The sequence below is a fragment of the Parambassis ranga genome, chromosome 17 (assembly GCF_900634625.1).
Source record: "Parambassis ranga chromosome 17, fParRan2.1, whole genome shotgun sequence".
NCBI classification, from domain to species: Eukaryota; Metazoa; Chordata; class Actinopteri; family Ambassidae; genus Parambassis; species Parambassis ranga.
The window spans coordinates 10082502-10095912 of NC_041037.1; the positions used below are offsets into that span (position 1 = coordinate 10082502).

The 13411-nt window shown below is 40.2% G+C and overlaps 2 protein-coding genes across 3 annotated transcripts; both read right to left on the minus strand.

Annotated features, from left to right (window-relative positions):
- Nucleotides 1–1725: 1725 nt before the first annotated feature.
- On the minus strand, nt 1726–5868 carry selenot1a (selenoprotein T, 1a). The gene is made up of 6 exons (XM_028428376.1): nt 5662–5868; nt 4786–4896; nt 3658–3784; nt 2635–2722; nt 2338–2504; nt 1726–2248 (listed from the first exon to the last, which is right to left on the minus strand). Exons 1-5 carry the CDS (start codon nt 5793–5795, stop codon nt 2380–2382), a joined length of 585 nt encoding a protein of 194 aa, XP_028284177.1. The 5' UTR covers nt 5796–5868; the 3' UTR covers nt 1726–2248; nt 2338–2379.
- A 462-nt stretch (nt 5869–6330) lies between these two features.
- Nucleotides 6331–12459, minus strand: kif2c (kinesin family member 2C). 2 transcript variants are annotated; one of them, XM_028427698.1, is made up of 23 exons: nt 12419–12459; nt 12153–12223; nt 11966–12060; nt 11744–11845; nt 11458–11506; nt 11339–11374; nt 10513–10650; nt 10271–10393; nt 10069–10166; nt 9887–9982; nt 9715–9769; nt 9474–9636; nt 9282–9372; nt 9125–9188; nt 8878–8969; nt 8658–8800; nt 8246–8459; nt 7925–8035; nt 7717–7784; nt 7539–7617; nt 7360–7440; nt 7184–7277; nt 6331–6925 (listed from the first exon to the last, which is right to left on the minus strand). In XM_028427698.1, exons 2-23 carry the CDS (start codon nt 12211–12213, stop codon nt 6864–6866), a joined length of 2115 nt encoding a protein of 704 aa, XP_028283499.1. In that variant the 5' UTR covers nt 12214–12223; nt 12419–12459; the 3' UTR covers nt 6331–6863. The 2 variants fall into 2 exon arrangements, with proteins under 2 accessions (XP_028283499.1, XP_028283500.1); XM_028427699.1 differs by lacking the exon at nt 11339–11374.
- Between the last annotated feature and the right edge of the window lie 952 nt (nt 12460–13411).

Genomic DNA, 13411 nt, shown 5'->3' on the forward strand with positions numbered 1-13411 from the left:
TTACTACAGCAGTTTTTTTTTACTCATGACTTGTTTTCTTCCCTTTAAACATGTTTTTTTTTCAAACTTTATGTGAGACTATATAGAGTACACTGCCCCCATGTGGTCACACTGTGTCTAAGTAATCTATACAACCAACTGGAAAATAACAATTAAAATGGAAGAATTTTTAGTTTTGTAAATAGCTTAAATAGTCTTGATTATATGCTCTAGAAATACATATCCCATAATACAACTCAGCTGTTGGTGTGTACAATAAGAGACATAAAAAATCAATGTTTGATATATTCACAGGAGGGTGCTGCATTTCTATCAAAGTATTACTCTGATGGAATGAAATTTCTCACTGTGTTCCCTGATGGCTCCGCTCAGGTCTTGTATCCTTCAAAGCTGGAACTTACTGTAAATAAATGCTTTCTGAACAAATACTAACACAATAGTTATACAAAGTGCAATTACGATAACAATCTCTTTAGTTACTGCAGTGACTACACTGTGCAATACCATATGCTCTTTACAGTGGGTGTTCCCATCCTTATCATCATGGTTACAGTTATCCCTCAGGTCTATTGGCTCTCATTGTTGTGGTGACTAAAAGAAATGGAAGAGTCTGCATTGTGTATGATGACATCAGTGCCGTCAGTCAGCCAGTCAGAGCCGTGTTCCAGTCCGATGGCAGAGCAGCATGTTACCACAGCAATGGAAACATATGGTAGAGAGCAATTGTATAGTGGTGCTTATTTTGTTATCTTTAATCTAAGCTGACCAGTATCTTGCTCCTTGTTTATGTTTTCTTGTGTGTGTGTTCACATTGCAGGCTGGCCTTAAATAGGTCAGGTGGTCAGCGTTTGAATGATACCGGTGACCGAGTTTGTAGGTGGAGCTGGGGCAGTCAGAGTCTCACTCCCTTCCAACCTGTCTTCCTGTCTCTCAACAAGACTGTAGGAGTCCGAGTGCTGGGGAACACACAAGTGTTTGTCTCCTTCTTGGCAGAAGCGCAACAGGCAAAGTTTAGTGTGGGCGCCTGCTGTTGTCAGGTAAATCTAAAACATTATTTTAACTGTTCTTCAGGAACAGGAAGTATAGTGGCTCAAATGATGTAGTCCAGATTTAAAAGAAAATTAAATTGTCTAAGTTTTTACTTTTTTTAGTGTGAATATGAGCCAACTGTAGGACCATCAGTACTCAAGGAGGAGCTGTTAGCATTGGCAGCAAAGATCAGGACCCACCTGGCCATTCAGCATCTTCACCAGTGCCTGAAGACCCCGTCTCTTTCCCAGCTGCCTAAGACCACGCTGGCTCCTCATCTCCACTTTATTGCCCTGAAGATTCTGGAAGTCACTGCCGACATGACGATGACTGACAGCGATAGAGACTTCATCCACAGGTCCCTCAAGGATTGCCGATGAGTATGCTATAAAGACTGAAACTCTCATCTGTAACAGCTCTGTGATAATAAGGGCACTGTAACCACACTCTGGTCTGGCATTGCACTTATCTGTTTTGCCTTGTCTAATTAAATCAGTGTAAGGCCTGAAGTCTTCCTAATAACATTAGGTAGAGCAGATGGACAAAGACATGCACTCCTGACCTGACTGCTTTTATCTCCGAGGTATTCTGATCATTTTTAACAAATCCACTCAGATCTACTTTAGAGATGGTAAAACTGACGAGAATGGGTCTCTGATCAATTTCAAACTGCAACAGGACAACAAAGGTTCACAGTTAAATAGTTACAATATGTTTTATTAATCTTTTTAGCTTCCTCCAAGGTATGTAAATATAAAAATTATTCAGAAATCATACCAAGACACATTTTTCCCAATGTTTTTTCTCACAATAGTGATTACAGACTTTAGGTGTTGCATCATCTACTCGGAAAACTACGTTTAGAACAATAAACTTAAATTTCTACGTATGGCTCAGTGGTACAAATGACACAATTTTGTATACACACAGATCAATTAAATGCAACGGGTTAAAGACTACTAGAATCAATGTTAAATCTCTCCTCACAGACCAGTAATGTCACTTGGATGAAATCTGCAGTAGTATGAATGTTACAACAAAATGACAGAATGGCCAGCACTGTTGCCATGGATCCCCCTCGGGCGTTGGGGGCAGGACATCTCTTAGGGGCATGGTGAAGAGTGATGGGGACATCCAGTCTGTGCTAGCAGTCTTCCTGCCTTCAGCGCAGACGTTCATTAACATCACTTCACGGCCCGGTGAGAAACCCACCTCAAACCTGGGCAGAAAGACAGTGAGGGCAGGCCAAGTTAACACAGCAACATTTCTCTCTTCCTTTCCTGCTACTCTATTGCTATAAATACTTACATGGAGGGACTTTTAGCTCCAGGCGGGAATTGAGTGGTAAGGTTAGGAATGGTGATGTGGTCTTGTGTTCATGTGAACGTTCATCTTCATCTCATTGTCCAGGATTTGCACAAGCTGTTGCATGGAGGGCAGGTGACCTGACTCCAGTTTGGACCACACTGGTACATCTAAGACAATAATAATTCATTAATATTATAATCCTACAAAGGGCTTTTTTAATGAGTTTGCAGATAATAAGTTTTCGATGTGCACAATTATGAAATCAACCTTTAGTCATGGTGTTAATCAAAGACTCACCGTTTAATGTGATTTCGAATGCTCCTGTTGACATTAACTGATTTTCAATCATATTGCTGAGGAAGAACACCATCATGCAGGCATATATCTAAAAGAAAGAAAAAATCTAAGTTAAGATCATTTGCAGGATGCATGTGGGTTTATGAAATAAACAGTTTAGGGTTAGTAGAGGTGCAGCTCTACGAAACATGCTGCTCATGGCACACAGTGTAAAACAACTTATACTGCATACTACATTGCCTCTGTTAGCATCCTTGCTCTGCATGGTTATCAAGAATGGACTGGCTTGTGTAGGGTTGACGTAAGACCATCCTCTTATATGGAACTCCCCTTATTGGTTAATGAGATTAAGTGCCGTAAGATCACACAGACACAAAAGACAGGCGGTAAGACCAGGTTTCCTAAGTCCTTAATGATACCCTTCTAGATGTGCAGAGAATTCTGGTAATACTGTACAAAATTGTTCCACACATGTATCTACAGCAGGTTTAATTCACCCTACAGAAACTGTAATAATAGTTCATTCAGTAGTTTCTATAGCTATTAGCTATCTGTTGTTGTTGCACACTCCAAGTAATAACAAAATCAATGTTGTGAGGGCATCTGACTTTTAGCCATCAGTACAACAAAATATACTGCCTCAGCTTTCTGTTTAAAGACAACAGCTATTAGAGCCAGGAAATTTTGTTTGCAAATATTCACTTCTAGACAAATGCCTTTCTCCCTCTGAGGCTTTGACAGGTCTGTATCCCTGGGGATAACAGATACAAGCTAAACAATACTCAGCAGTACATAGTAAAGCCTCTGAATGAGCAACTAATGAAATCCTCCGGGTTTAAGTTGGACTTGGCTGTGTGCACGTGCACACACTGTGCTAGAAGCACAACACCAATAAAGCCACCTTTCTGCATTTCTATATTCAACCCATGCTCCTGTCTCCACCTCCAAACTACTGTCACACATGAAAATTATCCCACAGGATCAAAGCATTAATAACTCCTTTGATGTCAGAAAAAAACTTACCTTATTTCCCTGGCCCCACTCCCAGATAGCTGGGGCTTGCATACCGAAGAATGCGAAAGGGTCCCTGCCGACAATAATCAGCCCAATCACCAGCAGTTTGAACATTGACAGGAAGGAAGCAATGTGTCTGAGGAAACAAGACAGAAAGGTATTTGAGACACTTCCTTCATTTAGAAACATAATGTAGCCAAGGATTGTTATGGATACAAATATGTCTTCTCAGGTATCTATCTAAAAGATAAGACATTCACACTGTCACACTCTTACAGAGTCTGGTCAAAAGACAGACATTGCAATTCTAGAAAAATACTGGCTGAGAGTTTTGAAACGACGGTTTGATACAGTTTCTGCCCTTTAATGGGATAATCTCTTGTGTGTTCATTAAATGTTCAACTGATGAGCATGTGAGGCTGGTAGTAAGACCACACCTTTACTTCAACACCTGGGACTGCTCTCCAAGATGCAAATACAGCCTAATCCCCAGGGCACCAAAGCTTTACTGACTTGATTGCATAAAATGAGAGAATTCAAATGTCAAATACAATCGGTATCTATAACAGAAATAATTTACGATTACCTCAGACATATTAGTCCTAGTACATGTAATTATGATCTTTAATATCAAATATGTAGTCAAATATGTTTACCCTACTCACTCAGTGTCTGCACCTCATTTACTCGTCTGTTGTTTGCAAAAAATTGCTACAAAAGCATTTTTTTTTATTCAATCACAACTGCTGGTTATTGCATTAAGACTATTAGCTTATCCTATTTTCACCTTGTACAAGCACAAACATAATGTATAGAAACATGGTTATGGTTTATGGTGGTAGCTTAAACATAGGTAAACAATTAGGTTTTATAATGTCCCACACTAATTAGCATGATGCTCCTCTGACTACCAGTTTTAGGGTTAGCACTTTTATCTCTATTAACACACACACACACACACACACACACACACACACACACACACACACACACTAGGGCATAAAAGCGCAGAAGCATATGAGAGCTCCTCTGCCTCAGTTACATCGCCTATAATCCTGGGGGACATTCAGGCTGCTTCAAAAAACGTGTATGCACTATAATCCACTTGTAACAAGGCAGACAATCTCTTTATCTTACCGGTAGAGGGGTATAGGAAGATAATTCTCTCCCTCAATGCGGATGTCTGGGTACCGCTGGTACAAGGCCTGCGTGTACTCCTCAAACACCCGCTTGTACCCTCAGGAAATGCTGTAAGAAGACAAACATACTGTGAGGTACACCTGCAGGAAAAAACAGGGACAAATAGGGACCAACGGTAGTCACAACAACACAATGGTGTTAGGGCTGGAGTGGCAGTTTAACCATGACCTGTAAATTCCAAACTTATCTGTAAATCATTTCCTATGTTACAATTAGCAGAAACAAGTTAGCTCACTTTTTGTGTTATGGAGACTACACGTCTGGCAAACAGCAGAGCACATGGCAAATTTATCATGTGGTTTAGTCGCATTTCATTGCCAACACAATGCAATGTAACTCGTTATGGATAAACATATGTTAATGTTTCGTGTTGTTACGTAGGCGGCATGTTTTTCACCAAATTAAAAACAAAGCAAAGACAATGTGTTTAGATGGTAATCAATATAACTAAGAAGAGAAAAGCCATTTTCAGTGATATGTGAGATAATCTGTCCGATGTAAAGATGTTAATCTAATCTACGCACACTGGGCGGCTCTTGAAGGATTTAACATTTCTGCATGTTTGACAGCGGAAGTCGGGCTACGTTTAACGAACAAGATAAAACAAAAACAGCTTCTCTAAAATATCTGCGCTTTCCAAATAATTTTCTTAGTAACCAACAAGCGTAACGTGACAGTTCCTTCATCTCCTATAGCATTTTAACAAACACACATTGCGTTAGCTAGCTTATATCGATTTACGGCCTACGACGCTGTTAGCTGTGGAGTTTAGCTACCATGCAATGACTCGCCACTTTCCGCTTATGTGCTTACCAAATTTGAAATTTGAGCAGAGGTCCCGTGGCAAACTGCATCTTCATCTTCTTCACGCCGCTGCTGTCACCAGCCGTGGCGCAACATAGCGAGAAAACCCCGAAGACGAGGAGTGAAAAGCGCAACCACTTCATTGCCGTCCGTTCCGGGGCTGTTTCCTCACTCACAGTCGGTGGAGGCAGGTTAATCTGGACGTTTGGTTACCGGTTGGTCCCTCCTTTTCCTCTCGCTCAATTCTCTGATATTGAACACAGCTATTGTCGCCTATAGCGCCACCTACTGTTCTGGCTGTTAAACTAAACAGCAGCAAGTACATTAATACTTATATTGCTGCTATTTTACCCGTTTAAAATGAAGCACAAGTGTATATTAAATGTGTAATATTAGTTGCTCAAACACACCTAAATAATTACCCCACAGAGCAGTTAACCATTTAAGTGCAGACACTCATTGTGCCACTGGTTCATATTATCTACATAGCTCTCTTGTACTTTTTATACCTATGCCTAATCTCAGACTTCCAGGCATTTAGATGTATAAATATTCACCTTTCCAGTCCTGTATGGACACACAAATCCAATCATCAAATGTGATTTTTAAATTAGATTTAATGTGAACCATCAAGACCGACAAAACTGATACACATTAAAGGTAAACACTTATGGCCTGAGCAATGTGGTCTAATTCTTAAAATCCATGAGCACATATATGAACACAAAATACTTTCACATGCACATTTAAGTACAGAAAAAGTTTTTAGAAACAAAATAAATGACACAAGCGATGGTAGTGGGGCAACATGAAAACATTCACATAAAAAGTGCTTTGTTCTCACACCAGGCTGACCTTGGTCATCTGTAAAGGGGGAATCAATGGACTTCACTGGACCCACACAAACAAATAGTAAACACACAAATTATACAACCTACAAACAACACCTGCCAGGACAAGGAAAAAAGAATGCCAAACAAAACTGGCAGCACTCCAGCCTGTGTCTGGCTCGTATCTCGTTAGGCTTAACACCATTTTGACTTAAGGAGTTAAGTGGTCTCCCTAATGCAACATGTTACAAGAATTATACGTTTTTTTTAAGAAATAGTGTTCAAATACATTTTATTTAATACGCAATGTTATTAACACAATAAAATAAATTTTAAAAATTACAGGGCTGTCAGTTTGTCTGGGTGTTTTTTGGACTTGCTTCAGAGATTCTGCCTCGCCATCCGCTCCTGATCCATAGCAGATTGCAAAGCCAGAACGGTGTCTGTGGGTGATAAACAGGGCTGTGTGAATATGAGGCACGCTCACTTTGATTCTTTATACCCGCAATAACCTTGTTGGGTGTTACATTAAATGATAAAGACAAAAGAATTTTTCTTTCACACAAAAGAAGAAGCTCCATCTGGTGTTTAAACAAGCTCAAGCTTAGTGAAAATAATGGTGTAATCAGCAGTGATAAACAATATGATCTAAAAAAATTCTGAAAAGACTGAACCTAAATAAATGTGTGGTTTGTACAAACCCTGCAAGTTTTTGCAATAATTCATGATGGCAGGAAAGCCAGTCTCGATGTTGTACGAGGTTTCATCCATTGCTTTTACAAGTTCAGCTGCCCTCTGAAGAACAAGTTACAAAAAAAATGAAGATACACACACAACAACAAAACTAAAATAGGAGCAGGGCTACACAAACTCTTACCTTGAGATCTGTGTGAACTTTTTCCTGCAGCTCTGCCACTTGAGATATAGCATCATACACACTGTTATCCTCCACAGACTCCTACAACACACAAAGGTGATAAGCCAAGCAGTAACAAGTGATGCACAGGCTATAACTCCCACATTTGTCATTTATTTATTCATGCTGTGCAAGCTCACCTCATCTGAGATGCCAGTTACAGGTTCTTGTGTCTTAGGCGCTCGACTGGCTTTGGAATTGCCTTTAAGTTCCTTCACTCTGGCAAAGAGCAGAAAGGTTACTTTCTAAGATAATATCTCAGCATTCCATCCAACGATTATTTGTCATAAAATCACAAAATATATATTCTAAATGTACCTGTCAGCATAACGTAGTGTGTTCATGGTATATTCACACGAAGCCATGCCTGGTGACACCATGGCAATCTACCAAATAAAGAGGAAGATGCAGACATTTTCCTTCTGTCATTCAAACAAAGTGTAAACAGCAGAGTTTGTGCTGTTTGGTGTGCAACTGCATCATTCATTATAATATTATTATGCCACAAATTGGCATTTTAACGTACCATGCAGGTCCTGGACTTTTCACCAATGAAGGAATCCCTGAGGACTTTGGTCAAAGTGCTCATGCGGAAAGGAATGTGATCACTGTTTGCTCCCAGAGATCGAATACACTCCTACAGGACAAGAGTGGATAGATGGGTGTGACGACAATATCTTTTTAGCGTGACACAGACATCAGACATCAGAACTGTTTCCATCATAAAAAGTAAAAAAAAAAAAAAAAAAAAACTTCGTCTGCATCCTGGCAGAGGGACAAGACAGAAAAGAGACCCATTGCTGCAACATTAATCAAGTGGGTGCATGCCACATCACTCATAGCCAACCTTGAGAGCTAGCAGGCTGCGGTTAATCTCGGCAGTCTCAACCAAAGTGCTGCGGTCATCGCTGCTGACATCTGTGCCGCGCTCATTACCAGCCAAATCAACCAATGAAAATTTGCCGTGCAGTGTGGTAGCACGGTCATTGCGTCGTAGTACGATCTGAAGAACTGCGTGAGAGCGAGATGAGTTGGCATTGGCTGATGTCTGACCTGATGTTCTGAAAACAGATGAGAGAATGTCTAAATTCATGAACGTTCTTTTACAAGGGAGTTTCCTAAATGCTGTTTTGAGATAGATTTTAGTTTTGTGCCGTCATGTTAAAGTAACCTTATAAGGCATTTTTATTCTTTTGTTTAGACAAAAATAAAGTTTGATAAGGCATGTTCCATGCGACAGCAACATTGCTAATGCTTACCTGCACGCACTGCCTATCCGTACAATATTGATGACCTCCTCTGCGGTGGACACGAGGACCTCCTCCAGGCCCACTACCTGAACCTGCTGCCGCTCATCCTCCAAAACCCGGAGCTTGGCCTTCTTATTTATTAGGTCAAATACCTAAAAATCAAGAAGCATTCACTGTAAGTTTGAGATTAATATTTTTAAATGAATCTGAAAGTATATATTTTTCTTACTTTGCCATTGTAAATCTCAAAGAAGCTGACGCAGGCAAAGAGATCCAGATGAGCGTACTTTCTGTGGTTGAGATAGGTGAAAACATCCTGGGCTAGAAGAGAAAGACTATATCAAAGCTCTTCATACAAACGTCATGCCAACAGAGTGCCAAGTTGGTGATTAATATTAAGTTATTGCTATAATCAATTTAGCATATTGTAGTTATTTTTGTAGTATTTTAAGCCAGATGAGATATTTTGTCCTTACCTGCAAAGGCGTAAATCCCTTTAGCACTGTTCTGCAGCTTTCCTGTGAAATCCCCTCCCATTGTCTAAAAAGAAAAAAGGGGCATTGCAAAAAGCTGTGGATCTGAAACATTCATTCATTAATTCATTAATTCATCCAACATTATGTAGACACTTACATGAGTCTTACCACTTCCTGTCTGGCCGTAGGCAAAACATGTTGCCATACTACCTTCAAAAATGGACTGCACCAAAGGTTTGGCTGTGAATCTAGTGGGGAAAAAACATATCACATGTACTTTATGTGGAAAATGAAAAAACAAACAAAAACACAAGACAGAATGACAAAGTGAGGTTAATGAGGTTATTACTTGTAGACCAGGTCATTTGTGGCGCTCTCATCAAAGGAGTAGTCAAAGTGGAAGATCTGATTGTCCAAGTACTTGGTGAGGTCCACCTTCTGCTTTGGCTCATGGACTATCAATGCACCATTTCCTGGTATAGACACCACATCTATTTCTTTTTTATTTATCTCTGAAAAACAAAAATGTATATTTTCACAAATAATTCCAACAGATTGATAGGCTTCTGTGTGTATCTACAGTAACATACCTTGCTTGTTAAAGGGTCGCTTGCGAACACACACACAAATCCTGTGAGGCTCAAACTGTAAAGGCAAAAGACGAGAAAGAAGAGAATTTGGCTACACCTAACACATTAATTGTACTCATATTTTCTTTTCCATAAAAAATTAATGTGTCTGTGTTTCTGATTCCAAACCTACCTTGTCAGTAGTCAATATTGGAGTTATTTCCAAGGTCTCCCTGAACTCTTGGATCATGTCATAGAACCTCTGGTTTGGCCGAAAAGCTTCTCCAAACTAAAAAAAGGTAAACTAGGATAACTAATGCTGCTCATGCTAATAAAATCCTAAAAATAAATACATTAAAAAATGACAAAGAGCACCTTTCCCCTCTTGGTCTGCATGTCAGGGGGCTTTATAATAGTAGACAGCCTTTTGTTTCCCTTGTTTAATTCTTGGGGGGCCACAGATTTTCTTCTGCCTGAAAAGTATGATGCACACAATCTACAAACCAACTTACTGTAAAGAGTAGCAATATATCCAGTGCATACACACAACATTGCAAATCTGAAATCTGTTTCTGACCTTTGACTGCAGGCAGTGCAGGGACTTGCTCAGGATCATCATTTTCCTTAATGGACGCACGGACAAAAGGCAGCGATGGTGCTGGTTTGGCATCCTTCTTCCTACGCTGCTGGTTAGGAACAGCTGGATAAGGAAGGAAAATACATTGAGCTTATTAAAAAAGTTTCAAACAAAGCATAAAATGATATCTCTTTAAATAATTTCATACTACATGATTTTCAATGTGATGAAACACTACCAACCAGAACTTTTGAGGTCTGAAGCTGAGGAGACATCAGGAAAAAACATCTCCTGTTTCTTTGGAGACTCCATTGTTGGGACTGCTACAGGTGCAGGCGGCTCAAACATGCATGTCTGCCGGCCAGGAACCCGGGAGGCAACTGAAAATCAGATTAGGTTAGACCAGCTAAAATACAAATGTCTTGAATGACAGTTGTTACATATGACAAATACTGTAGTATCTGGAACCAGATTCTAGAAATAATTAAAGTGAGAAAGAAGTGAGCTGGAGTATTTAACAAAAGGTACAAATAGATCATAGTTTACCAACTCAATATGTGGCTGTATAACACTACAAAAAGTGTGAAATAAAACCAGTCCTCAAGAAAGACAAAGAGGAGTAATGCATTAGTGTTATCTCCAAAATGGCAGCAAAATGCTATGCCTAATTAACCAGTAATGACACTCCTTTTCTTCTTTCTTTTCATACAGTGTACCTTTTCTCATCACCACCCAAGTTATGAATAACTAGTGATTACATCCACAGAACTACTTTTGTTTTAAAACACATTATATCATGACAGGGGGTAAAGAATTATACAGGCCGTGCATGAATCGTGTGAACAGAGAAATTTAAACCTCACCACCTCATTTTCAGACAAACAGCAAGAAGAGACATCAAACAAAAATGTGAAAATGTGTGGTATGAAAGCCCAATAGAAATGATCATTTGTGCATAATCAGATCTGAGCAAAGTTTAGCTCTAGCAAAACTGATTGTTTTCTGTGACCCCCTCATCCCTTAAGAAGTGATTAGAAAATACATGGAGAGCATGCATGTTTTATGGACCTGATTCTTCAGCTGCCTTGACTGCTGGAGCAGAGGCTTTCGGAAGTAAATAAGCACATAGGTCACAAAACTAAACGTGAATATCTATCACAGACAAATAATCCACTTTATTTACATACACAGGGCAGGACCGGGAATCCTGGACGAGCGCAGGCGGCCATCATATTTCTGCAGGAGAGACAAATGGGTAGAAAATAAAAATCCCGTCTTTGGATAGCCAGGGGTGCTTGCATGTAACATATTAGAACAGCCAGAGTCTGCTTCTCCTAGGATCAAGATTATTATTATTCTAATATAAAGAATGGGCATTTGATGAAGAATTTAAAAAGAAGTGTAAACAATCCTCCACTCCAACAACAAGATGCTTAATTTACCTGCTATGAACAAATGTCAGCAAACTCTCACCTTAACAGGAACAGCAGCTGGTGGTTCAGGAGTTTTGTCGCTTAAAGCATTGATGTGCTCAAAAAGCTCCTGATTGAGTGTGTATAACTCGCTCACCTCAACCTTAGACAAAATCAAAACAGACAATGCATATAAACCTTAGGTGTACGTGACTTAGTTTCAAGGCAAACGGTGGGCTCAGGATATTGCAAATGTCTTTTCTGTATTCTTTAAATTACTGACCTCTTTGCCTCGGCACACATTCATCTCATGCCATTCTACTATTACAGAAGACTTGACCTCATCCACCTTTTTCACAGTGGCCAGGTGCACTCGACCTGTACAGAAATGGCAGATTCGGGATCAAACTTCTGACATGCCTTCATTGCTTTGAAGATCAGACTTAGCATTGAAAGCATTATGAGCTCACCATCGCTGCGACTGATGTGTACAGACAGTCCAACAAGGAGTCTGGACAGGTTGCCCTCCATTTTCTTGATACTGCAGCAAAACAATGTGACATACAAGGTGGCTAACATTAGCGCATTTACAAGCTAACTCACTGTGTAGCGGTTTCTTGTCGGTCGCCATAAAGTGTCTTTCCTCCTTTTATCAATAAATGTGCTAGTATATTTAAGTTCGTTTCACTTTTAATTCTTTTTTTTTTTACTTTTTATTCTAGTTACCCACACTTACCTGCGACCGTTCCGAATCCAACACCGCTCAAGATTTAAACTGGCGTTCCGAGTACTTATGAATTTGATTGGTCCTCGGAGTTCTTCTTCTACGTTCTTCCTCCACACCCCTGATGGCTTTGTAGCGCCACCAAATGGATTATTTAGGAATGACATCTGCAGCGAAAATCATTTCTAGAGGCAGACAGTGCACCCACCACTCCACCACTGGACTTTAGCGTCATTCACCACTTTGCAGAGAGAGACGAGACACTGAAATCAAGCACAACGTGCAGTGGGTTGAACCCACAGTTCTCACTGTGTACTTCACCTGTCAATTAGATAACATTACATGATTGATCAACAAAGGCCAGGTATACAATAAAGATATGTTTATAATTTGAATAATTGCGATCACACAGTGAGATATATTCATTTATGTCCCCACATATAATATGAAAATAAACACATAAAAGATACACATATTGATTATTTTATCAGTTGTGTGTTTTACACTGTAGTGAAAAGGTCACCAGGCAGTCCTGACAAATCAGTGTCAAAACAGGAATCCTGTGTTTGTCCACATGCTCAAACTCTTCCCACACCCACTGCAAACTAGGCACAACACTTCAGTCCCCCATGACATCAACAATCAGGGACAGCTGGAGACTGACCCATAATGCAGTTCAGCCTTGCCTTCAGCGTGGGAGGCTTCCCATTTTTCCTCTTTTCTTTTGCCCCCCTCAGCCTCCCCTCTAAAGTGCCCGCACCCTCTCAGCCTCCAAACCTCCTATCTATACACAAGCTGGACTTATGTATACACATTCCCTGCAAGCAAACGCTGACACATGACAAATCAAAGGCCTAATAAACAGCTTGCGCTGAACAATTTTCCCCCCACCACCAAAGGATGAAAAATAAACAAATCCCTGTCGGTTGGCCGTCGAGGCCATTTGGTAGGTCTGTCTGTCGATGACTGGGTGGCCGAGGGCTGCTCGGTGTGAGGCCTGGGATG